The sequence below is a fragment of the Tachyglossus aculeatus genome, chromosome 14, assembly GCF_015852505.1.
Source record: "Tachyglossus aculeatus isolate mTacAcu1 chromosome 14, mTacAcu1.pri, whole genome shotgun sequence".
NCBI classification, from domain to species: Eukaryota; Metazoa; Chordata; class Mammalia; order Monotremata; family Tachyglossidae; genus Tachyglossus; species Tachyglossus aculeatus.
Window position 1 is genome coordinate 16,914,129 of NC_052079.1, and position 26,277 is coordinate 16,940,405.

Sequence of the window (26,277 nt, forward strand, 5' to 3'; positions counted from 1 at the left end):
ACTAAATGACATACAGATGGGTAACTCCATTCCCTCTACTTTGGGAACACAATTGGCCTTTTTATATGAATGAACCTATATTAGCAGCAAAAATATTTTTTCCAGGATTGTTTATGTCTAATTGCTGAGATTTTAATGACCTCAGTCATGAGAAAGAAGTAATTTAAACAAGATATTTTGTCAGCTTAAATGAACAAGTAGTCAGTTTCTTTGACCAAGTGATTAAAATTGAAATCCTTTGGAGAAAAGGACTTTTATACCCCGGCTTCTAAGAAGCCCACAATGAATTAAGTGAAATACACGTCTCTCAGAGGGTGTTCAGCTAGTCCCTGCAAAGGTCGCTTGTAGCTTGTGAAGAGTTGAGGAAAACTTAAGGGAGAAAACCCTCTCTAAGGGGACATTGGGCCAAATTTTAGGTGATGTTCCTAGTGGAATCAGGAGGTATTTTGAGATTTTAAAAAACTTTACTGGTCCAGCTGAGAGAGACACTTTTACAGAGTGGATTGACCTGGTGGTGAAGATAATAATTAAGCGCTTACTTCATGCCAGGCACTGTACTAAGCGCTGGGGTGGACACAAGCAAATCGGGTTGGACACAGTCCCTGTCCCATGTGGGGCTCACAGTCTCAATCCCCATTTTACAGATGAAGTGACTGAGGCTCAGAGAAGCAAAGTGACTTGCCCAAGGCCACACGGCAGACAAGTGGCGGAGAAAGGTTTAGAACCCATGACCTTCAGACTCCCAGTCCTGTGCTCTAACAATTACGCCCTGGGGCTGGATGCCTTTGTTGGTGGATATTTCGTTTGCCCTTTTTTTTTTTCCCCCAGGATCGATGGTGGGGCATTCTGAGGAGGAGGGTTCCTGCTGGAAACCAGTTCCTTTGGACAGATCAGGAGAGCTCTGTTTGAAAGCCTGCAGAACACATTCCATGGCAGGCTTATCTGGCCTTCCTTTCCCCACGTTCCTCCCTCCTCTCCCTCCCCCGCCATTCATGGATTTTCAGGCAGTTCAGTAAGCCTCTGTGTTTGGTTGTCTTTGGCTGTGGTTGTGTCTCCATAACTCTCCCCTCCACCCCACAGCCTCTCCAACACTCTACTTTGGGCAGGGTGCAGCAAACTGCAACGAGCTAGTGATAATTGCATCTTCGGAAACGTACATGCTGCCCAATTAGGCATCTGGTGAAGAAACCAGTTGTGTCAAGGTTTTTCCCAATGACTGAAATGCTCGAGGGGTGAGTTCACATGATGCAGGAGAAAATAAGTGAGCTTTTGTCTCATATGGTAATGGAAAACAATGAAAAAAATGACACTTGAACCTCTTTGTGAAAATTCCACCATCATGATGGATTGCCGAGAAAAGCAATTTCATTGCAATGAGTAATTCTTCTACTCTGGTGGTGGCAGGGTTCTTTCTGTCATTTTTCAGGTAAAATGCAATTTTATATGCAAACAGGTGTTCTGAGTTTCTTGCTGCAAGACATCCCATGTAGATGGAAATAAAAAACTGCCAGTATTATTAGATCCTTATTCAAATGATTTTACTTTGAAAGACCCTTTAATCAGGGAAGCTTTCCCGAGTTTACCCTACTGAAGGAGCTAGTTGAACTTCCATGTAGACGTTGACCTTCTTCTCTCTTCTTTACCCCCCATTTTTTGTGGCATAACATTTTGGGAGAATTTCTAGAATTTGCCTAATGACAAATTCTTTCTCTCGGAGCTCCTCCGACTGTCTTGCAACTCTTCAGATCTCACTTTGAAACATTTGTTTTCTCAGTTCTCGTTGAGAAGAGTTGGTCCACTCATCAAGGAAAAACACAGTTCTGTGGACATTAAGAAACATCGACCTGTGCTATAATAGTTTCATTCCACCCGCAGTGGAAACGTACTGACTTTAGAATATCTTCACGTTGCAGAATCGTTGTGTGCAAAGGGGTGATTTCCCATCATATGCCCATTATCTTGTTTCTACAGTCCAGCTGTCATGTATGCACAGTGATGCATTGAGCATAGAGTCCAAATTTCCAGGCGGGATTTTTATTTATTTATTTATTTTTTTCTGTTGCGGTGGAAGGGATGTGTTTCATTCCTGGACGGGCCATGTGAAAAGGCTCAGCATCGCACACAGAAGGCTTTTGGCCACGGCACATTGTCACTGTTCCAGTGACTCATCTGGCTCTTGAGCAACCTTCTTTTCCAAGTTGGACCAGAAGAAATAATCAGCTGCAGTTCAGCTGAGCCATTCTCATGCATTAGGGACCGATCTGGTCATTGACAAGCCAATGCAGAAGCTGGGCTGGGGCCGGCAGCCAAAGCAATTACTCAGGATTTAAGCTAAAAAGTCTCCTTCTCCCATATCCTCTCCCTTTCCAGGTTCACGTAGGGATAAGAGGAGCTGTAAGGTGGTCTTTTCCCAAGAGGAACTAAGGAAGCGCCTGACACCCCTGCAGTACCATGTCACTCAGGAGAAAGGGACGGAAAGGTAAGGGACCAAATGAAGGAGTCGCGAAGGAATAGTCCCCTCCCCTCCTGTCCTATGTCCTGATTTCCCTTGCAGGCTCTTTCCGGGAATTTAGAATTTAGTTTACTAACCTCCACAAATCCACACCCTCGAAATGCCAGAGAGAGTACGGGTCCAATAGTGGATTGTATTTTCTCGCCCCCCCCCGCCCCTGCCCTCCCCAGCCCGCCCCACCTCCTAATGAACCCATATATCTTACCAAGTCACAGGGCTTTTGTTTAGGGCCTGTTTTGAGTTTACTACAAAATGTGTGGAAGTAATAGCGGTTTAGGTACATTCTTTTGGAAGATATCCCAGTAAGCAGAACCAAGAGGGACCTGGCCCGATGCCAGGGAGCCGAAATTTTGAACGTGGTCATTGTGAGGATAGATGCTTCGGCCGAAAAAAAAAAAAAGAGAAAAAGGTAGCATAATTTAGTTCCTTTCCACCTCACTCTAATTTCTTTTTGAAGCACATGTGGAGAAAGTATTTATTGGCTCATTTGTGGCTGGAATGTCAAAAATTTCCAATAACTGCCCTCACATGGCTTTAGTCCTTGGAAATTTGCCCTAGGTCCTGAAAAGAGAGTGTATTCAGCTCCAAACCCAGTTTTCGTGAATAAAGTCTCTCTCAGCTGATTCCAGCTCAAAGGTAACTGGCCAAGGCCTAACCGTTTTGTTGCCTAATTTATACCGCAGAGCTTGGCACAAGGACCGAGCTTACCTCCGATCCAAATTTACTAATGATGTAACTGCTTCTTTCCATTCATGACCTGAAAGAGTTCTTTACCACACAGGGGATATTTGTTAATAGGCAACGCTCTCTTGCTGTCACAGTAGATACTGTTCAGTGAGTTGACCAAATAGGACCCTCCAGCCCACCCCCAACCCCCCAGTGAGTTAGCAGGGGAAGCTCTGCTTCCACTCAGGAGAACTTCTACGAATGGTGGACGGTTGTGTGTGTGACTAGCAAAATGATTTAACGCACACAAACAACCAGAGATTAGGTCATTCTTAAAAATTCTGTTTATAAAAAAATTGGACCTCATAAAGAGGGTGAAAGGATAATAAAAACAAGCTGCAGAGCACATAGACTTTTTGTTGGGCTAGCACAGCTGATTTGTATTAGCTGAATGACCTCCTGGCCTCCAAGATTGTTAACTTGGAAAAATATTCCCTTAAAGCTGCAATATTCCTTTTCAAACCAAAAAAAACCAAAAATGATGATTTGCTTGATGGGAAACGTTGGCTCCTCTACTTCATTTTCAGATGGTCGTTTTGGACGTGATGGACAGTGCTGAGACCCCGAAAAACCATCTTTTCATAAATGTTCGGCTGTTATCTTTTAGCTTAGCATTTGTTTAGCATTTGAAGTCAATGAAAATTCCATTAATAATCTATATGTCAATTTTTAAAGGAAAAGTCCGCTGAAGGGGTGGTACACATCATGAGAGCCAACTAAGAGACCATCAAATCTAAATTCCTGACACTTGGAAAATTGCAAAGATTACTTTCATACACATAATCGGGTGGGTTTTTTTCCTTTCTTTGTCAGCTCTTTTTTTGGAGCTGTTGAACATCTTCAGAGACTTCTCCCAAGGTTCCAATTATGTAATTTGTCTAGCAGTTATGGTGGAAGTAAGTGGGGAGAAACTGAAGAGAATAGAGGAAGGAGATTACCTCATTAGTAGGTAACTAGTGGCTGTTCCCTGGTCAAGTTATAGGAGGAGGAGGAGGCAGAGTGATATTAGCATTATTCTGTACTAGGTGCTTGGGAAGTATAGAATAACGAAGTGATGTATTCCCTGCCTACAAGGAACTTACACTCTAAAGAGGAAGAGAAGCTCCCCTTTAACTTCTCCCCCATCTTTTGCCACCACTCAGGGGTAGTGACGGTTTGGAAGTCGACTTAATTAGAACTCCGGATGCAGGTCCTGGGAGTTTTTGAGAACCAAGTAACACCCTGCTCTGATAATGTTATAGAAGATTGGCTGGCAGGCTATTTTATCCTAGAGCAAGCCTGAAGAAGTTGGAAAATAAAGATAACTTTTACCTTACTAACCGTCTTTACTCTGTGTTTTGCTTTTTTTCCCAGTGCCTTCGAAGGAGAATTCACACATCACAAAGCCCCCGGCACATATAAGTGTGTCGTTTGTGGAACTCCTTTATTCAAGTAAGTGCAGTTGTTAAAAGTGAATTTCTGATCTCTGTACCTACACATGGTGTACGGAACGTGCTCTTATATCAGGTTCGGTTTCTTTGCTAAATTATCAACGTTGTCATAAGTGGCATTTATTGAGCGCTTACTGTTTGCAGAGTACTGTCCTAAGCACCTGGGGGAGTACAATACAACAGATTTGATAGGCACGTTCCCTGCCCATATCTAAATCATCAAGAACTACCTGGAAAGCAAGCATTTTTCCATCTGCCAACCTAAAATCATCTGGGAAGTTTTAATGACATATTGTTCATTTTTCTGATTTCCGAAGCTATCTGAGCTTTAAAATGCACAACATGAGCCTATTCACTTAGCTCAGCAGGAGATCTAGGGGACAATTGAAATGTATGAGCTTCAGGTCACCTCTAGGCGATTGGCCATGGATAGGTTATGGGAGGATAATGATGCTGTAGTCCGAGGAAAACGTATGCTTCATGGAATACTGATGGTAGTGAAGAACTCAGAGTTCCCATCCACTTATTGAAGGGAAATGGGCCACGGTAACAGTCAGCAATGCGGGGCCGAGGAGTTATCTTTGACAGGGAATGCTGAAAAATGGCATTTGACCTTCCAAGAAATACAGTCTCCGGTGAAAATTTTTTCTTTGTTTATTTGGAAATCTCTCTCCCCAGTCCACCCGGTTCTGTAACACAAGGGTGGCGTTCTTGTGAAACCCTGCGTTAAGGGAAACCATCACTGACCACTCACCCGTTCTGAAACAGAGGGTCTGCATCCAAGGAGGGTCTTTGAAAATGAGGCATGGCGAGCCCAAACAAACTTGTGTTGCCGGAAAGACGTTCCCTAATTCCCTAACCAAAATGGTCATGAAAATATATGTTCTAACCAAAATGCTCGTGAAAATATACGTTCGGGCCAATCTGAGTAGAACCACATTTCTGAATCAGCCCTTGGAGCCGCACATTTCCTTTGATGGGTAGTGCTTTTTCGGGGGGGATTTGTAGACTAATTGTTATACTAGTGAAAGGGGATTATTATTCATAATAATAATGATAATAGTTGTAATAATTGTGGTATGTGCATGTGTATAGCAGAATAATAATAATAATAATAATGATGGTATTTGTTAAGCGCTTACTATGTGCCAGGCACCGTTCTAAGTGCTGGGATAGATACAGGGTAATCACGTTGTCCCACGTGGGGCTCACAGTCTAAATTCTAATTTTACAGATGAGGGAACTGAGGCACAGAGAAGTTAAGTGACCTGCCCAAAGTCACACAGCTGACAAGTGGTGGAGCCGGAATTAGAACCCATGACCTCTGACTCCCAAACTCATGCTCTTTCTACTGAGCCACACTGCTTCTCAAGACAGACAGGATGGGACGTTCTGGAGAAAATATATTCTTAGAGTCGCTGTGAATTGGAAATGACTTGGCACTTGAAAATAATAATAATTGTGGCATTTGTTAAGCACTTACTAGAGAAGCAGCATGACTCAGTGGAAAGAGCACGGGCTTGGGAGTCAGAGGTCGTGGGTTCTCATCCCGGCTCCGCCACATGTCTGCTGTGTGACCTTGGGCTACCTTCTCTGAGCCTCAGTTACCTCCTCTGTAAAATGGAAATTAAGCCTGTGAGCCCCACGTGGGACAACCTGATCACCTTGTATCCCCCCAGCACTTAGAATGGTGCTTTGCACATAGTAAGTGCTTAACAAATGCCATTATTATTATTATTATTATTATTATTATTATTATTATTATGTGCCAAGCATTGTACTAAGCGCTGGGGTAGATACAAGATAATCAGATCCCACATGGGGCTCACAATCTAATCAGGAGGGAGATCAGGTATTGAATCCCCATTCTGCAGATGAGGGAACTGTGAAACAGAGAGGTTAAGTGACTCCTGAGGTCCCGCAGCAGATAAGTGGCAGAGCTGGGATTAGAACCCAGGTCTTCTGACTCCCAGCCTGTGCTCTCTCCACTAGGCCATGCTGCTTCTCAAGACTTTTTGTTCTGGAGTAAAATGGAAAGAAATCAGCACTTTCTGAGTAATACAGTACACAAGCTGCCCTGCACATTCATAAATAGCTACGAATGAGTTCCTATTTGCACATGTGGGTAAGCCTCAAAAACCTACTACACAGAAATCAATCAATAAATCAATCATATTTATTGAGCGCTTACTGTGTGCAGAGCACTGTACTAAGCACTTGGGAAGTACAAGTTGGCAACAACTTGGAAGCAGTGTGGACTAGTGGAAAGAGCTCGGGCCTGGGAGTAAGAGGACCTGAGTTCTAATCCCAGCTCCGCCACTTGTCTGCTGTGTGACCTTGGACAAGGCACTTGTGCAGACCACTGTTCTAAGCACTTGGGAAAGTACAACACAACAATAGACACATTCCCTACCCACAACAAGCTTACAGTCTAGAGGGAAACTGGGGATTTGGGGAATCGAACTCAGGGCCTCATACATGCAAAGCATGTGCTCTACCCCTGAGCTACACCTCTACACTTCACTTAACCTTGAAGCTGTGCTCCTTTCATTCATTCAGTCGTATTTATTGAGCGCTTTTCAATGTAGCTTTGGTGGGAGGCTCGTGTGAGGGGAACGGATGACAGCGGGATACCCGAACAGCCGCTCTATTGTAAGCTGAAATTGGGCTACCAAAAACAAGCGGCGGGATGGCGATGCTTTAAGGATTCAGCAAAACAGCTCCTTAGATAATGCTGCCTCTCTGTGGAAAACTGGGAGGCAGTTTTCATCAGTGTTGTTTTTGAATAAGAAAGACAGCTCTATAGAACCATGTCGCTGGTACTCTCCCCAGCAGTGAAAATTCTGCCCCCATGAGCTTCACGCCCTGTAGCATCACTCCATTATAACAAAAATAGCAATAATTATAACAATAATGATAGTATTTGTTAAGCGCTACGATGTGCCAAACACTGTTCTAAAGCCTCTGGGGCAGATACAAGGTAATCATTTAGGACACAGTCTCTGTCTCACATGGGGCTCATAATGTCAATCCCCATTTGACAGATAGGATAACTGAGACCAGTTAAGTGACCTGCCCAAGGTCACAAAGCAGATTTCCACTGTAGAAAACATAAATCAATTAATCAATGGTATTTAGTGAGTGCTTACTGCATGCAGAGCACTGTACTAAGCTCTTGGGAGAGGACATTATGACAATTAAGAGACGCATTCCCTGCCCATAGCAAGCTTATATTAATGCCTTTACTACTGTCCACAGAAGAATCTCTTATCCACATTGTTGTTGTTGTCTTATGCTGTCAAGTTGTGTCCAACCCATAGCGACGCCATGGACACATCTCTCCCAGAACGCCCCATCCCAGTCTTATCTAGGCGATAATGTAATTTCACAGCACAGTAGTAAAACCATCCCTCTTATGACACTTCTGCAGAAAGTTTTCCTTCTTAAACTACTGAGGGTTAAGGTTTTCCTGAAATATAGAGCTTAATGGCTTCCTTGGAAAAAAGATTCACGATTTGGAAAATCTTTTGAATCCTATGAACCTTAATAGAGACCTGAAATCTGTTCTGAATTCTTACATATATTCATGCTAAAAAACTGACCCTTCAAATTGTCATCCATTTCTCTCCCCCCGCTCCCCAGAAACGGCACATCTCTATATTTCAGCACCTTTGATTTGTATCCTGATGGTTGCTCTAACACTTAGGGTGGTTGCTGAGCCATGGTAAACTTGTTAATATCACAAATGGTAAAAATTGGCAATGTCCCCATTGCTTTTCCAACTTTCTTACTATCAAGTGATTTAGCTGAGTATTGGAGTTATTGTTAAAGAAGACTTGCTGTTTTCAATAAGAAACAGAGCCACCGTAATTTAAGGATTTATCCTGTGACAGTTGAGACCACAATCCTAAAAGCAAGTCTTTCGTCCAAATATAAGAAATGGTGGGAGTTAGGTTTCCAAAAATGATAGGACTCGCCCCGTTTTTTTTTTTTTTTGCAATAAAAGAGTTTTTTTATTTTGCAATCGAATCAGTAGTATTTTTTCATTCATTCAATCGTATTTATTGAGCACTTACTCTGTGCATAGCACTGTACTAAGCGCTTGGGAACTACAGGTTGTCAACATATAGAGACAGTCCCTACCCAACAGTGGGCTCACAGTCTAGAAGGGGGAGACAGACAACAAAACAAAACATGTGGATAGGTGTCAAGTTGTCAGAACAAATAGAATTAAAGCTAAATGTGCATCATTAACAAAATAAATAGAATAGTAAATATGTACAAGTAAAATAAATAGAGTAATAAATCTGTACAAACATATATACAGGTGCTGTGGGGAGGGGAAGGAGGTAGGGTGGGGGGATAGGGAGGAGGAAAGGAAAAAGGGGGCTCAGTCTGGGAAGGCCTCTTGGAGGAGTTGTGCTTTCAGTAGGGCTTTGAAGGGAGGAAGAGAGTTAGCTTGGTGGATGTGTGGAGGGAGGGCATTCCAGGCCAGGGGAAGGACGTAGGCCGGGGGTCGATGGCGGGACAGGCGAGAAGAAGGCACGGTGAGGAGGTTAGCAGCAGAGGAGCGGAGGGTGTGGGCTGGGCTGTAGAAGGAGAGAAGGGAGGTGAGGTAGGAGGGGGTGAGGTGATGGACAGCCTTGAAGCCCCGAGTGAGGGGTTTTTGCTTGGTGTGTAGGTTGACAGGCAGCCACTGGAGATTTTTCAGGTTTTTTGAGATTTTTGAGGTTTTTTGAACATCTATGGCAGGCTGAACGCTGTACTAAACACTTGGGAGAGTACAAAAGATGTAAACAGGATTATTGTCCTCAAAAAGCTTACCAGCTAATGGAGGAAACAGGGAAAAATAGATAAAGAGGAGGAAGATGAGAATGGGAAGATACAGAGGTGAATGAAGAAGTCCTTAAATAGTAGAATGCTTAAATCCATATGTGCAGAGTTGCTATGAGCAACTGTGGGTTTTTGGGTCGAAGTGGTTGTTGAAAGGACCTGACCTGGCGGAAAGATGGGAAAGTATCCTGGTAGAAGATGGATTTCAGAAGGCTTTGAAATAATGGTACTTGTTAAGTGCTTACTATGTGCCAAACACTTTTTTAAGCACTGAAGGTGGGGAGAGACAAGATTTATTCAGCACCTACTGACTGCAGTATTTATTGAGCAGGGCACTGTACTAAGTGCTTGGGAGAGTGCAATGAAATTAGAATTCTGATCCCTGCCCTTGATGAGCTTACGGTCCACTGGATAAGATATTTAGTGGTGGGTGTTCAGAAAGAGAAAGAGCATACCAAGGAAAGAAGGAGGTAAAAGGGAGCAAGGAAAGTTGGAGAAATAAGCTAAGAAGTAGTCCTGCTGAAGAAAGGGACGTAGTATCAATCGATCAGTGGTATTTATTGATTCCTTACTGTGTGCAGAACACTGTACTAAGCTCGTGGGAGAGTACAATACAACATAGTTGATAGACATTCCCCATGCCCACAGTGAACTTTTTTATGTTATTTGTTAAGCGCTTTCTATGCACTAAGCGCTGTACTGAGGGCTGGGTAGATACAAGTTAATCAGGTTGGACACAGTCCATGTCCCACATGAGGCTCACAGTCTTAACACCCGTTTGAGGAATTTGAGTTTTTCAAATACAAGTGTAGTTTCCAGACGGCATTCTTGGGGTTCTGCCAGCATAACAGTGATAGGTTTTTAACAAACAAAATGCACAAAGGAAACCCTGAGCCCAATTCAGTAGTTACACAACCTAATGTGTTACTCTTGGATTTTAAATTGTAGGATAAAAAAAGGAGCAAAAAAGGGTAAATATTTATATAATCGCTATACTATTCTCTACTCAGGCTTTATTTTAGAATTGAAAGCATCGATGCCTAAACTGAGGGAGAATGAAATATGCAAAAATAAGACCGCTAGCTGAAAGAGCGCTGATGAATTTTAAATCAGTTACAAACAAGGTAGCTGAGGCCCAGAGAAGTCAAGTGACTTGCCCAAGGTCACCCAGCAGACACATGGCGGAGGCAGGATTAGAACCCAGGTCCATCCTTCTCCCAGGCCCATAGTCTATCCACTAGAACTTACAGTCTAGAGGGGGAGACTGAATAAATCATTTATAATATATAACTTATAGTACTATAATTCATTTATTATAATTTGTAGTAGTTTAAAAGGTAAAGATAAATGCCTGGAAAAGAGTTTGCTCAAATGCTTTCTTTTGTTTCAGTCACATTCCAGTTTTGAAAAAACAACCTCTTCATTCACTTTCTTGCCTCACATATACGATATGCTCCATTCAAAAAAAAAACATTCAGTGCAATAGATTCACTTCCAGTGTTAGTTCCTTCCTTATATATATATGTATATATATATATATATATATATATAAATGCACACATATATATTGCCTAACAAATAATAGGCTACTTTCTTGCTGTTCGCTAAGTACAAGAACCTTATTCAGTGGCTTCTTCTAAACCCAACGCGTAATTTATTCCATGGTTCATGTTTTCGTTTTTTCATGTTCGCAAATTTTTACCCAACTAGTTTAGAAATAAAGAGAACAAAACACATTTCTATGTTAGTACTTTACTCATGTCTTCCACTGAGTAAATTGACTGAGAGGGCAAGAACATTCTCTCCTTTGGTTCTTTAAACGTTTAAAAATTCATATGGGGAATTTATTGCTTATGAAGGGAATTAGATTGATGGCCCTGGGAACAGAAGGTCATTCGTTCCTGAAATTGTAGCCCAACTGAGACGGTGTGATTTTTTTTTTCCCCCGTCTTTCCTCCCTGCCCTTTATCTAGCCTGCCGACATTCATTCAATAGTATGCATTGAGCGCTTACTGTGTGCAAAGCACTGTACTAAGCATTCGGGAGAGTACAATCTAACAACGAACAGACACGTTCTTGCCCACAGAGAGCTCATCCACAACTAGTTTCTGCTGCCACAATTTGAAATGACTGGAACGGTACTGATTAAGATGTTGTATGTGATGGATCCTGTTTCACTTCACCAGAAAGGCAAGCAGGCATAGAGTCCAAAGAGTAGTGTGGCCTAGCGGGTAGAATACGGGCCTGGGAGACAGAAGCACCTGGGTTCTAATCCTGACTCCGCCACTTGCCTGCAGGGTGACTTTGGGCATGTCACTTCACTTCTCTGGGCCTCAGTTGCCTCATCTGTCAAACGGGAGTTCACAGTTGGACTGTGTCCAACCCAATTAACTTGTATCTACCCTAGTCCTTAGTACAGTGCCTGGCATATAGTATGTGCTTAACAAATACCATAAAAAAATTCAGTGCTTCTCCTTCTAGCTCGAAACTTCCTCTCGTCTCTTCTCTGATCACTGGGCAGAGAAACACAAGCGTTTGCCTGCAACCCATAACTTTGTGAGTTCCCATCACTAAACTGAACTCAAAGGCAATAGAAGAGTAGTAATAGTAATAGTAATCATATGTATTAAATGCTTACTGTGTGCAGAGCTCTGTAGTAAGCACTGGGAGACAGTACAGATGTCAGTATTAGACATTCATTCATTCATTCAATCGTATTTATTGAGTGCTTACTGTGTGCAGAGCACTGTACTAAGCGCTTATCCTTGTCCCTCAGTGGGGGTCACAGTCTAAGAAGGTATGAGAGGCAGAAGGAACAGACAGCAGAACAGAAAGGGGAGTTATGAAATCACCTTTATATCTGTTGCCTTGTTTCCTTCATCACTGGAGGGAGAAGGGGAGATGAGGGCTCAGTCAGGGAAGGCCTCTTGGAGGAGGTATGATTTCAATAAGGCTTTGACTGTGGGGAGAGTGGTGGTCTGCCATGGAGAGGCAGTGTGGCCTAGTGGAAATAGCAAAGGCCTGAGAGTCAGAAGACCTGGGTTCTAATTCCACTTATCTGCTGTGTGACTTTGGACAAGTCACTTCTCTGTCTCTCAGTTCCCTCATCTGCAAAATGGGGAGTCAATACCTGTTCTCCCTCTGCCTAGATGCTGAGCCCCGTGTGGGATTTGATTACTTTGTATCTACCCCAGCATTCAGTACTGTGCCTGGCATATTAGGAAACAATGAACATATTCCACAATTATTATTACTATTATGAAGGGGGAGAGAGTTCCAGGCCCGAGGCAGGAGATGGGCAATGAGACAGATATGATCAAAGTACAGTGAGCAGTGTGGCCGTTGATGAATGATTTCCTGCTGGGTTTTATGGTAGGAAAGTAGATAAAGGAGGAGAGGCCAAGCTGATTGAACTCTTTGAAGCCGATGGTAAGGTGTTTCTGTTTGATGGGCAACCGCTGGAGGGGTCTTGTGGAGTGGGGACACATGGACTAAACTTTTTTAAGAAAATCTATCTGGGAAGCAGAGGGAAGTATGGACTGAAGTAGGGAGAGACAGGAGGCAAGGAGGCTGGCAAAGAGGCTGAGGCAGTTATCAAGGTTGGAAAGGATTTAAGTGTGTGGATCAACATAGTAGCAGTTTGAATGGAGAGGAAAGGGCAAATTTTAGCAGTTATGAAGGTAGAACTGACAGAATATAGTGACAAAATGAATACGTGGTTTGAATGAGACACGTGAGTGGAGAATAATGCCAAGATTATGGGCTTGGGAGATGGACACGACACTGGTATTATCTGCAGTGATGGGGAAGACAGAGTTTGGGTGTGAAGCAGAAGAGTTCTGTTTTTGATATGTGAAGTTTGAGGTGTTGCCGGGACATCCAGGTGGAGAAGTCTTGAAGGCAGGAGAGGATGTGACACTGCGGCAAAAAGAGCTCCAGGACTGGGAAGGTAGATTTGGGAATCATCTGCATAGAGATGGTAGTTAAAGCCCTGGGAGTGAATGAACAGGGATTGGAAGGAATTTATTAAGTGCTTACTGTCTGCCGAGTCCTTTACTAAGTGCTTGGGAGTGTATACCTCAATAGAGTTGGTACATGTGTTCCTAGCCTGAGGAGAGGAAGTAGATAAGTTTTTCTAAATTTAAAAATCATTTTCCTACTGGATCATCTTCTTGTTGATCGGTGTTTTTTGGATTTTCTCTGTCTGTTTCTGAAATCCCACTCCCAGAACTTCTCAGGGAGTCAGAGGACCTGCTGTGCCGGTTACTTGCTTTGTGACCTTGGGCAAGTCACTTAACTTCTCTATGCCTCCCTTTCCTCAACTGTAAAGTGGGGATAAAATACCTGTTCTCCCTCATATTCACATTGTGAGCTCTAGGAGATACAGGGACTCTGTCCCATCTAAATTAACTCCTACCTATCCCAGCGCTTAGAAGAGCTTTTGACATATAGTAAGGGCTTAACGGATACCATAATTTTTAAAAAAGGGAAATTTCCTACGTGAAAATTCAAAGTACATCCTGCTCCATGCAACCCATGGGACTATAACATTCCAGCTTGTGCATGAAGAATGCTTGCCATATTTCACCCCCTCCTCTGTCGTGTTCAGTGAAATGGCCCTTAAGCCGGATTTGAGGATTCCATTCATTCCGTAGCGAGTCTTCTTCTTCGCTGTGGCACTTCCCCTCTTGCACATTCTGACTGTTTCTTCCTCTCCAGCCTTACCAGCTGCTCCAGGGAGCCCTTCCCTGCAATCCGTGCAGTATTGTAAAGCAGGTGGAGACAGACCCAGAGCAAAAACTTCCTCTGTTGTGAATTCTATCTGTAAATCATCCTGTGAGGCTACAGCAATGCAACTTAACAAGTGCCATAGTCATCATCCTCATCATTTTAGCAGATCTCTGAAATTAGTTCATAGATTTAGCCTGTTGGGTGGCACGGTTCTGGAATTCCAACAGTGCCCAGACTTCATTTTAGCGGAAAAATGACTTGGATTTTCTGGTAGCTTGGAACAGCCTTGTCTGGAGGCTTATGTGAAATATCCCATGTGTGAATAGTTTTGTAAGAAAGTTGTAGCTGGAGCCCTGACTCCTCCCGATCTCACTTGCGGCTTAACAAATGAGCCTTCTGCCAAAAAGCCTAAACTTTCCCCAGATTCCAGAGTCTACGAAGCAGCCGTGGCAGTGTACTGTGGTCTTGAATCTTGGTCCTGCCCAGTACTGCCTGAGTTCTAATCCCCGCTCTGCCACTTGTCTGCCATGCAATTCTGGGTAAGTCACTTCACTTCCCTGGGCCTTGGTTCCCTCACCTTTAAAATGGAGATTAAGATTGTGAGCCCCGTGTGGGATAGGGACTGTGTCTAACCTGATTCTCATCTATCTACCCCAGTGCTTAAAACAGTGCTTGACACATAGTAAGTGCTTAACAAACACCATGATTATTATCATTATCATTATTCTTTCCATTCTGGGTGACTTTTCAGCAGATGTTTTTCCTACCAACCTCCAAGGGCTGATGGAAATTAATTTGGGGGTATGGGTACATAACTTCAGATGTGAAAGTCCCTATCCCTGTTCTTGAGGCTCTTACAATCAATGGGGAAAACAGAGACATAAGATGCCAAACATTCAATAGGTGAACTAGTACGAGCAAAAATATTTGGGTCTGTATCCCTAAAGCACTTTGCAACTCACCCCACCCACAGCAACTGTGCTCTGCTCCATTTCCTATATGTTCTCTGCTTTAATGTCTGTCTTCCCCTGTAAACTGAAAACTCCACGTGGGCAGGGAGTGAATGAAAGAGACCCATAAATTCATTGATTACTAATGAAGTTGTCAGCGGTTGCTTTACCCTGCTTTTCCCAACCGTGATGTCTGGAATATGAACTCAGTCTTTGTGGGCTATATTGACTGAGCATGTAATTGTGCTCTCCCAAGCACCTAGTACTCTGCACACAGTAAGTGCTCAATAAATATGATTGAATGAATGAATGAATGAAGTATACTGGTAAAACTGGTGGGGAAAGGATCACTATGTTGTATTTCAACCAAAAGATTGTTATTATTAACAATGATAATAATAATAATTGTATTTGTTAAGTGCTTACTATGTGCCAGGCACTGAACTAAGTTCTGGGGTGGATACAAGCAAATCAGGTTGGACACAGTCCCTTCCTCACATGGGACTCACAGTCTTAATCCCCATTTTGCAGATGAGGGAACTGAGGCACAGAGAAGTGAAGTGACTTGCCTAAAGTCACCCAGCACACAAGTGGCTGAGCTGTGATTAGAACCCAGGCCCATGCTCTATCCACTAAGCCATGAATGGACTCCACTCAAGGAAATGGTAGTCACTGAAATAAGCAAGTATAAATAAATAAATGAAATACGCAAGAGATTAAAGATGCGAACATAAGAGCTATGGGGGTCAGAAGCCGGTGAGTTACCAATCAATCAGTCAATCAATCATATTGAGTGCTTACTATGTGCAGAGTACTGTACTAAGTGCTTGGGAGAATACAATCTAACAAGACTTGGTAGGCATGATAGACAAGTGTTTAGGTGACATGGAATTAATGGTATGTATTATTTCCTCCACCCATAACGAGCTTACAGTAAAGATGAGCCTAGTCTAGAGAAGTGCTGAAATTGCCAGAGGGGAGGGAATTGAGTGGGGGGGGTGAGATGAAATGTTAATCAGGGAGGACCTCCTGGAGGAGGTGTGATTTCAGGAGGGCATTGAAGATGGGGAGAACATTGCCCTGCCTGAAGCATGTGGGAGGAAGTTTCAGAGTAAGATTGGCAAGAGAGCTTTGCACACACTAAGAGCTCAAAAATATGATCGAATGAATAAATTAAAGAGGATGAGGCAAAGTAAGCATCTTTGGCTTGAGAAGATTCTATAATAGAAATTATGTATTCATATTAATGGCTCTATCCCCCCTCTAGACTGTAAGCTCATTATAGCAGGAGATATGTCTGCTAATTCTGTCATATTGAACTCTCCCAAATGCTTAGTCCAGTCCTCAGCACATAGTCAGTGCTCAATAAATACCATCAATTAAAATCATTGATTATGAGTGAAGCATGAGAGCAGGGGTGTAGCGGGGAAGGAAGGAAGATAACCAGGAGAGAGAGCTGACCGAGAGCCTTAAAGACTTTTTTAATGAATTCATGGAATCACCTAGAGTGATTCCTCTTGGTAATCCAAGTAGGCCTGGGAGATTGCAAAGAAATACCAGGTGAAGCTGAAAGAACCAATTCTCGACTATTGGTTGTTTTTGTTGTTATTTGGGTTTCTTTATGGTCACTTCACTACTCTGTGCCTCAGTTACCTCATCTATAAAATGGGGGTTAAAACTGTGAGCCCTACCTAAACTGGACAACCTCTAATGCTAATATATATGGCAGCAGAGGTTGGGAGAATCATGTGGGGAAACAGCCCAGATCATGACAAAGCCATCTGGGAGAGAGGTTGTTTTCTTTGCGTGGCGAGCAGCTGCTGATTCTATGTTGACGATGATGACCACAATTCTGCTTTGAGAGTTATGGTAGCACCACTTGCCGACCACGCTATGTCTAATGCCATTGGGGAATTCACATGCAATGGTATTCATTTTTCAAAGCCCCAGTCTGTAGGATAGTCACTCAAAAGGTTGATTCCTTGAAAAATGGAATAGTAATAATGAAAATTGTGGTATTTGTTAAGTGTTTACAGTGGGTGACAAGCAGTATATTAAGACTTGTAGTTACAAGATAATCAGTTCGAGTACAGTCCCTGTCCCATATGGGACTCACACTCTTTTTTTATGGTATCTGTTGAGCACTTAATATGTGCCAGACACTGGACTAAGTCCTGGGATAGCTACAAGCTAATCAGGTTGGACTCAGTCCCTGTCCCATGTGGGGCTCACAGTTTTAACCCCCATTTTATAGATGAGATAACTGGGGCACAGAGTAGTGAAGTGACTATAAAGAAACCCAAATAACAACAAAAACAACCAATAGTCGAGAATTGGTTCTTTCAGCTTCACCTTGTATTTCTTTGCAATCTCCCAGGCCTACTTGGATTACCTTCATGCAAACACTCTTCATAATTTTCTTTTTCTGGTCTTCTTTCTAGTTGCTCCTTTCTGTTGCTTTAAAAGTTTCTCAACTGCAGGGATTCCCTCACGCTCCCTGGCATACGTTCCTGTGTGAGCTCCCTGTTGTCACTATCAGCCCTCTATCCTCTGCTGCTTTCTGGGTAACTTTCCCTCATTCCCCTTAGTTTAGGAGGAGAACCCTGATTTTCTAAACAGTTTCATTTTTGGGCCAAGAGAGGGGCCATGAGGTGGGGAGCTAGTGGCCATTGTTGAAACAAGATGAGTAATGACTTTAAATTATTAAATATGAAAATGCCTAATGTCTGAGGCTGTATGGAAAAGGTCTTGGTTTTTCTCCTTGGTACAAGAGAGAGACACAGACAGAACCAGCTATGGGTAAGAGCAGCAGATTTCTTTGTTGCTTGCTGAGAAAAGATAGTCTCTAAAAACACCTTTTTTTTACAGAGTTGGCATGTCTATGCTGGTGATACCGATTGCTGGCTATTTCAAAAGCAGAGTCTCATTTCTAGTAAATCATTTTTCTTAGCCTTCAGTTCCTTGCTCCAGGATGGTATTTGATGGTCTATATAAAGTTGGTTAGCCCATTTGATTTAGAGCCAGGTTAAATAAAGGAGAGTTCAGCAATATTCATGCCCAGGCAGTCTGTGTGTTGTGTTTGTGTGTGTGTGTGTGTGTGTGTGTGTGTGTGTGTGTGTGTGTGTGTGTGCATGCGAGTGAAATGGCATAAAAATACATTCTTTTATGGAACAAGACAAGGTAAATTCCATGTGCTTCATTTTTATTATTTCTTAATTTACCAGTGATTCAGAGCCCAACCCTGATTTTGGGCTGACTATTCAGGGCCAGAGATTATGATTTGTGGAGATATTCCTTTCTTCTTTTTGTGACCTGAGTCTTGACTGGTATATTGCTTTTTAGCACTTAATAACAATAATAATAACAATAACAACTGTGGTGTTTTTCAAGCACTTACTGTGCTAAGCGCTGGGGTAGGTACAAGGAAATTGGTAATTGGACAGAGTTCCTGTGCCACATAGGGCTCGCAATCTTAATCCCCATTTTCCAGATGAGGTAACTGAGGCCCAGAGAACTGCCTCCTTGAGCCAACTCTTGAAGACCACCGAGGAACTTGAATTTGTGTGGAATTCAGAGGGCTGTCCTCTCAAAAATTGGTGTTGTATGGGTCCAGGATTGCCAGATTTCATCAGCAGCAGAACAGATTTACTTGCCCTGTTGATCATTTGTGAAGCCATTACATCTTCCCTTTCTTCCTGAATGAACTTTCAGAGAAAATGGTTCCAGCATCAAAAATAAATTGGACAGTAATGAACAGATTTCATTCCACTGGTATTGTCTACCATGCCCTGACTGTTTTCTTCTGACAGGGATTCAAATTATAGTAGAGTATATAGCCTAGTATAATTTGTACTATCAATTATATAGTATAAATCATTTATTTAAGTTAATATCTGTGGCCCTTTCTAGACTGTAAGCTCATTGTGGGCAGGGACTGTGTCTGCCAACTCTGTTGTATTAGTGGAAAGAGCATAGGCTTGGGAGTCAGAGGAGCTGGGTGTGTGTTTTGGGTTTTTTGTTTGTTTGTTTTTTAAGTGGTATTTGTTGAGTGCTTACTATGTGCCAGGCACTGTACTAAACGCTGGGGTAGAAACAAGATAATCAAGTTAAACACAGTCCACGTCACACATGGGGCTCACAATCTTAATCCCCATTTTACAGATGAGGTAACTGAGGCCCAGAGAAGTGAAGTGACTTGCCCTAGGTTACACAGCAGACAAGCGGCAGAGTCAGGATTAGAACCCAGGAGCTTCTGACTTTCAGGCCTCTGCTCTATCCACTAGGCCATACTCTTCTTAATTCCCACTGAATGGAGAGACATAGCTTTCTGTGGATAAGAAGAGCAACTAATTCACCTCCAAATTTTTATTGGAAAAGTCATAGCAAATGTTGTTGCTCTTCTTATCCATCTTTGTGATGGTTATTGTAACCTGTTGAACTCGAATTAGCATCTCTCAAAAATGTGAATTTATATGTTCCTTTCTGCTTTGTCCCACTTTGTTAAGGAGAGGCAGCGTGGCTCAGTGGAAAAGAGCATGGGCTTTGGAGTCAGAGGTCATGGGTTCAAATTCCGGCTCTGCCAATTGTCAGCGGTGTGACTTTGGACAAGTCACTTAACTCCTCTGGGCCTCAGTTACCTCATCTGTAAAATGGGGATTAAGACTGTGAGCCCCCTGTGGGACAACCTGATCACCTTGTAACCTCCCTAGTGCTTAGAACAGTGCTTTGCACATAGTAAGCGCTTAGTAAATGCCATCATCATTATTATTATTATTAAATGCTACTGTGTGACGTACTTTGTGGGCAGGGAATGTTTACTGTTGTATTGTACTTTCCCAAGCGCTTAGTACAGTGCTCTGCACACAGTAAGCGCTCAGTAAATATGATTGAATGAATTAATGAATGCAGGAGTACAGGGTAATTAAATATACTCATGGGTTTTCCAAGTCCCCCAGATGAGCAACTTCCTATTTAGCAGCCCTCCTCACTTTGGTTTTCTTACAACCGGCCATTGTGCTGAGGAAGGACCAGAGGACTTGCGTATGTTTCTTTTAAAAACAGAAAAAAAGATGGCACTTTGTTTTCCACCCTGTCAATCCTGACAGTTGTTCAGATTGGATTCAACTTTAGCTTTCTCATTCGATTGCCTGCTCTGTATGTTGATTTACTTTTCCCGAAACCTGCCGAGAAAACCCAAAGGAGAAAAAAGCAGTGGAGAGCAGGGTGGCTTATAGGAAAAAGCCCAGGCCTGGGAGTCGGAGGACCTGGGGTTCTAATCTCAGCTCTGCCACTTGTCTGCTTTGTGGCCTGGGGCAAGTCACTTCACTTCTCTGGGCCTCAGTTCTCTCATCTGTAAAGGGGGGTTTAAGACTGTGAGCCCCATGTGGGACAGGGGCTGTGTTTAATCTGATTATCTCATATCTACCTTAGTGCTTGGTACAGTGGCTGGCACACAGTAAGTCATAACAATTACCAAAAAAAACAGCACAAGTTGTTTTCTGTGTTATCTCATTGTTTTCTCATTAGAAAAAACATACTCCATGTAGCTGGACAATGCTCCCAGTGGAACCAAGAGAGGGTGAAATAGAATGTAAGCTCGTTGAGGGTTGGGAACATGTCTACCAACTCTGCTATATTGTACCCTCCCAAGTGCTCAATAGAGCGCTCTGCACACAGTAAGCACTCAAGAAATACAATTGATTGATTGATTGATTAATAAACTCCCAGACTAGACTCCTGCCGTAACATCCTTCAGTACTGAGCAGGGTTTCTGGAGTAGCCAGCCAAGACCACACTACACTAATGATTTTCTTTCCCATCAGCCATCAAGATTTGGGTATTTTTTTCAAGCCAAAAAGGAACCTCTTTGAAATCCCCAACAAACAGCTGCGATCCAGGCAGCCTTTCCTCACTGGGACCTTTCCCTCTACAACGCCTTTCTTGATCCAAAACGACGAAACCTGCGGTCAGCTCCCAGCTTCCAAAAATGTGCTGGTCTCTTGGCGTAGTCTCAGAGGATCAAAACCTTCTTTTCCCACTCAGTTTTCACTGCATTTCCTCAGAAAGTTCTTTTCTGTCAGTGGATGACATCCTTGAACGGGATGCCTATTGGCCAATTCTTCTATCTTCCCGGGGCAGCCGTGAACATCTACACAACGGATGGTTAATGTGTGATATAAATCTGACAGGGGCGCATGGCCACTAATTGGTTTGAGAGCTAGAGACAGACAATGCTGTCTTAGAGCAGCTTATGCCGATAGGCCTAGTCATAGGGTTAATTCTGCTTGACAGCCACATCTTGAGAGTAATTACCCGACTGAAGCTTTCCCACAGCTGAATAGAGAGCTTCAAAGACCTTGGAATTTACAACCAGTATTAACCTATATCTGAAACATGATGTTCCCACTGGGGCACAATTTTTTCTCCCTCTTATTAATTGCACAGGTTATTAGGTTCATTTGCTCTCTGCTAAGCACTCAGATGAAATGATGTGTGGTTCGAGACTGAAAATCTACAATGGTCAACAAAAGACACTTGTACATTTTGGCATTCCTTTTCATTCTGGGGATCGGGTCGTTGAAACAAAGTGAAGAGAGTGGCTCCCTGGTTGCTTTTTATGATTCCTCTCTCTCCCTCGCCTCCCTCGGAAAACAAGTCGAGTTAGTGTTTTCTAGATTAACCTGGCTTCCAGATTTTATGCCGATGATATTTGCTTCCATAAATGGGCACACACATACACTCACACAGGCAGCTAGAGGTGCTAGGTGAGTGTGCATTTTAAAAAGGTGAAACAATTGGGTACTTGTACGTTAACTTTTTCCACTACCTGCCGCTCAACGGCGTGCAGTCTAGAGCAGAGACATCCTGTTTCCATGCAGTGCTCACCCTTTTCACACCCCTCCCCAAATCCCAGCCCCAAACACCATCCTTCTACCTACAGTTTTTGTAATATAAAAATTCTCTTTTCCTTTACAGATCAGAAACCAAATTTGACTCCGGTTCAGGTATGTTTTCCTCGACAACGTTGTTCCTAATGTGTTACGATTAATTATTGTCCAAAGGGTCATTTGTCCACCAAATTCAGCTTGATTTTATATGGACCGGGCAGGATGCTTTTCAAAAAAAGCCAACTCCCCTGTTTCCAGGCATTACCACCGCAGACCTATAAATCGGCTCCCTGGACGATTGTTTCTGAGGAGCCTCATTTTGCTATTTCTGGAATAGGTATCTGGTGTTCCCTATCTACAAATTGATACTTTCCCAAAGGACTCCAGGGAGGTAGCTGGGAATGGCCATTGCTCCGAGTATGATATTTTTCTTGCCAGTCGACAAAATTTTTTTTAGGGAACTTGAAGTCTGCACAAACCACTGGTCAGAAAGTAGACGATGTGTCCCAATTTGAGTGACAAATGCGTTCACCCATGCAAGTCAGGCTGCCTTATGGAGGGAGTCACCCAAACAATCAATCAGTGGTATTTATTGTGTGCTTTCCATGTGCACACTATTTTAAGCACTTGGGAGACTACAGTATAACACGGTAGACACGTTCCGTGCCTGTGATGAGCTTACAGTCTAGGTGGCGAGACAGGCATTAATATAAATGAATTAATTATGGATATGTACGTAAGTGCTGTGGGGCTGAGGTGGGTGTGAATGAAGAGAGCAAATCAGGGTGATGAAGAAGGGAATGGAAGAAGAGAAAATGAAGGCTTAGTTGGGGAAAGCCTCTTGGAGGAAATGGAGATGCGCCTTTAATAAGGCTTTGAAGGTGCGGAGAGTAATTGTTTGTTGGATATGAAGAGGGAGGGTGTTCCATGTCAATCTAAAAGCAAGATTCATTTAATTTGGGTGGGAATAAATAAAACAAAATCATTTCCCCAAGCTAACTGATATCTCTCAAGGTGAAACGTCTCCAGGCTGTAAGGTTGATGTGGGCATGGATTGTGTTTCCCAACTCTGTTGTATCATACTCTCCCAAGCGCTTAGTACAATGCTGTTGCCAGAGTAGGTGCTCAATAAATAGCATCATAAATGATGAAATATACTATTAGAGCCAATAGTGGAAGTACTGACGAGCATGTTTTGTCTAACAGGTTTAGCAGATGATAAAATGTACTTGGATTTGACTATGTGGCCAGTTTATCTCTCTGGAATTTGTAGAAATGCGGGTACTGAGGGATTAATTTGAGCCGCTTTCATTATAGGTGGAAAGCTCATTAAAAGTGGGAAACAAGCCCAGTGTCAGAAATAGGAAAGATGACTCTCTTGAAATGTTCACCTTTCCTTGTTCAGGAAAAAAAACAAGATTACTTTTTCAGAAAACAAGAGCATTACTCTCATTTTGGATGTGTCCTAAACAAGGATGTTATTCATTATCTTTATGAGGAAAAGAACGTCAACATTATATTTGTACTTGGGAAGGTGATAAAGGTAAAATGCCTTTAATTTGACATTAGAGACAGTTTTCTGAAGTTTTGTACCTTTACAAATCTTGTCCAAATCGATGTGGCCCCTTGAGTAGGAAATTGGTTATTTGTAGATAGTGCAGAACTGATTTGCTTTTCATTTTTAATGCCAGGCACTGCAGTAAGCACTGGGCTACATACAAGCAAATCAGGTTGGACATAGTCCATGACCTACATGGGATTCACGGGCCTAATCCCCATTTTGCAAATGAGGAAACTGAGGCACAAAGAAGTTAAATGACTTGCCCAAGATCACACAGCAAACAAGTGGTAGAGCCAGGATTAGAACCCGGAGAATCAGCATGACCTCGTGGATATACCACAGGCCTGCGAGTCAGTCTAATCCCGGTTCCGCCACTTGTCTGCTGTGTGACCTTGGGCAAGTCACTTCACTTCTCTGGGCCTCAGTTACCTCATCTGTCAAATGGGGATTAAGACTGAGCCCCATGTGGGACAGGGACTGTGTCCAACCTGATTACCTTGTATCTACCCCAGTGCTTTGAACAGTGCTTGGCAGATAGTAAGCACTTACCAAATGCCACAATTAGTATTATTATTATTATTAGTTCTAGGCACTCACTATTTGGTCATCTAACATTTCTTAGTGACGTAAAACAATGCTACGCATAAAGTTGTTGTACTCTGAACAGTGAGTCAGATACAAATAATGGTGTCAAAGTTGGACAGTGTCTGGAATATAGCTTCTTTTAAAAAAATAGGACAGCCTCCTAGGTTCACTGGAAGCACTGTTCAAAGCTGAAATATTAGGCAGCCATTGTCAAAGTAAGTTAATTTATGTTAAATTCAAATCCAAATTAAAGTGTGTTCTTAAATTTCTGTATTGATAGTCAGTATTTATCATATGAATAGTTATAACATCTGCCCAAGACACACATCCTCCACTCCTGTGACTGAAGTTTTGTTCTCGAGACTGATTTTTCATGTGCTAATTTTTTATGTCTCTCATTGACAACATCTGTATGCCTTGCAAACCACAAAGTTCTTCAGACTCTAAAACTTCTTATGGGAGATAATGATTAAAAGTCAGTTTTTTCTTTCAATTATGAATTTAAGTTCTCAAGGAAGGAATTCAAATAGTTTCAAATTAAGAACACCAAATAACTCGGTCAGTTACTTCATTTTATATATGTTCTCTCGGCTTATCCCTGAGTTAGAGAATCATAAAAAAAAACCTGGAAATTTAGTTCTTGGAATTCTGTATCCTGCAAATTATAAGGTAGCATATTGGAACAATTAAATGTCTCACTTTAACAGGTCCGATTTCTCTATTGTTCATCAGATGCTGAAAGTAAATTGGATCTGTTTAATGTTGTATACAGCTCTAGCTGTGTCCTGACAAAGAATGATTTTTAAAATGAAGGAAGATGGCAGTCTTCCTGAGGGGGCTGGGGAGGGGATCTTGAAAAATAAACAGCATGGTTGATAACTAGCCATCAAGGTAATGGTTACAAACCCAAATTTCACACACATTTAGGCCTTATTTGAAGAAAGTACCTATCATCCACAGAATTTACTGCACGACTGTGTGGAGTATGGTCAAATGAGGTTCGGGTTGTGAAAAACATTCAGGAGAAGTAGAGCTTGAAGGGACAGCATATGGGAAGAATTTCCAGTAGTTGAATATACACCTAAAGTGAAAAACTAGGAATGATTAGACAAAACCTCACCAAGCATGAACAATTGGGTATGTATCTCCAATTGAAATAAACACACACATACCCCTTCCCTCCACCCCCCGAAGCCCATAGTTAGGATCTCACCCTCACTGGAGCCTTCTTCAAAGATTGACTAACTAATTTTATCTATGGGAATGATGGGCTGTTGGTTGGATTTCTTTCAGCGTAATTTGGTTTTCATGGGGACCCAACTGGGCCTTTAGCCATTTTGAGGCTTTTCATCAGCGTGGCTCAGTGGAAAGAGCATGGGCTTTGGAGTCAGAGGTCATGGGTTCGAATCCCACCTCCGCCACATGTCTGCTGTGTGATCTTGGGCAAGTCACTTCACTTCTCTGAGCCTCAGTTTCCTCATCTGTAAAATGGGGATTAAGACTGTGAGCCCCATGTGGGACAACTTGATCACCTTGTATTCCTCTCCCAGCGCTTAGAACAGTGCTCTGAACATAGTAAGTGCTTAACAAATGCCATCATTATTTACTATTATTATCCATCGACCCATGGTATTTACTGAGCACTTACTGTGTGCAGATCAGTGTACTAAGCACTTGGAAGAGCACAATACAACAGAGTTGTTAGACACATTTCCTGGGCAAAACAAGTTTACAGTCTACAACCAGAGCCCTAACTTGTTGTCTTCCTGTTTCCGAGATGATACAACCAGAGCCCTAACTTGTTGTCTTCCTGTTTCCGAGATGATGACCAAAACCTGGAGGGAATTACAAAATGCCCTGTAGCTCTCTCACCGCTCACCCTCTACCCACACCCCTTTCCCTCCATTTTCCTTGGGGGTCTTTGCAGGCTCTGCAGTCACCCTCCCCTCCTGGATCCTTGCTCAGTCCACCCCCACCCAGACCCCAGAGGGGAGATCATCATCATCATCAATCATCAATTGTATTTATTGAGCGCTTACTATGTGCAGAGCACTGTACTAAG

At 42.6% G+C, this 26,277-nt stretch overlaps 1 protein-coding gene across 1 annotated transcript in view; it reads left to right on the top strand.

The window, feature by feature from the left end:
* MSRB3 (methionine sulfoxide reductase B3) overlaps positions 1–26,277 on the top strand; it is a 124,306-nt gene that overhangs the window by 36,545 nt on the left and 61,484 nt on the right. Inside the window, exons 3-5 of the mRNA XM_038756854.1 lie at positions 2,371–2,479; positions 4,592–4,669; positions 22,158–22,186. Coding sequence (XP_038612782.1) covers positions 2,371–2,479; positions 4,592–4,669; positions 22,158–22,186 — 216 coding nt within the window. The remainder of the gene's footprint in view (positions 1–2,370; positions 2,480–4,591; positions 4,670–22,157; positions 22,187–26,277) is intronic.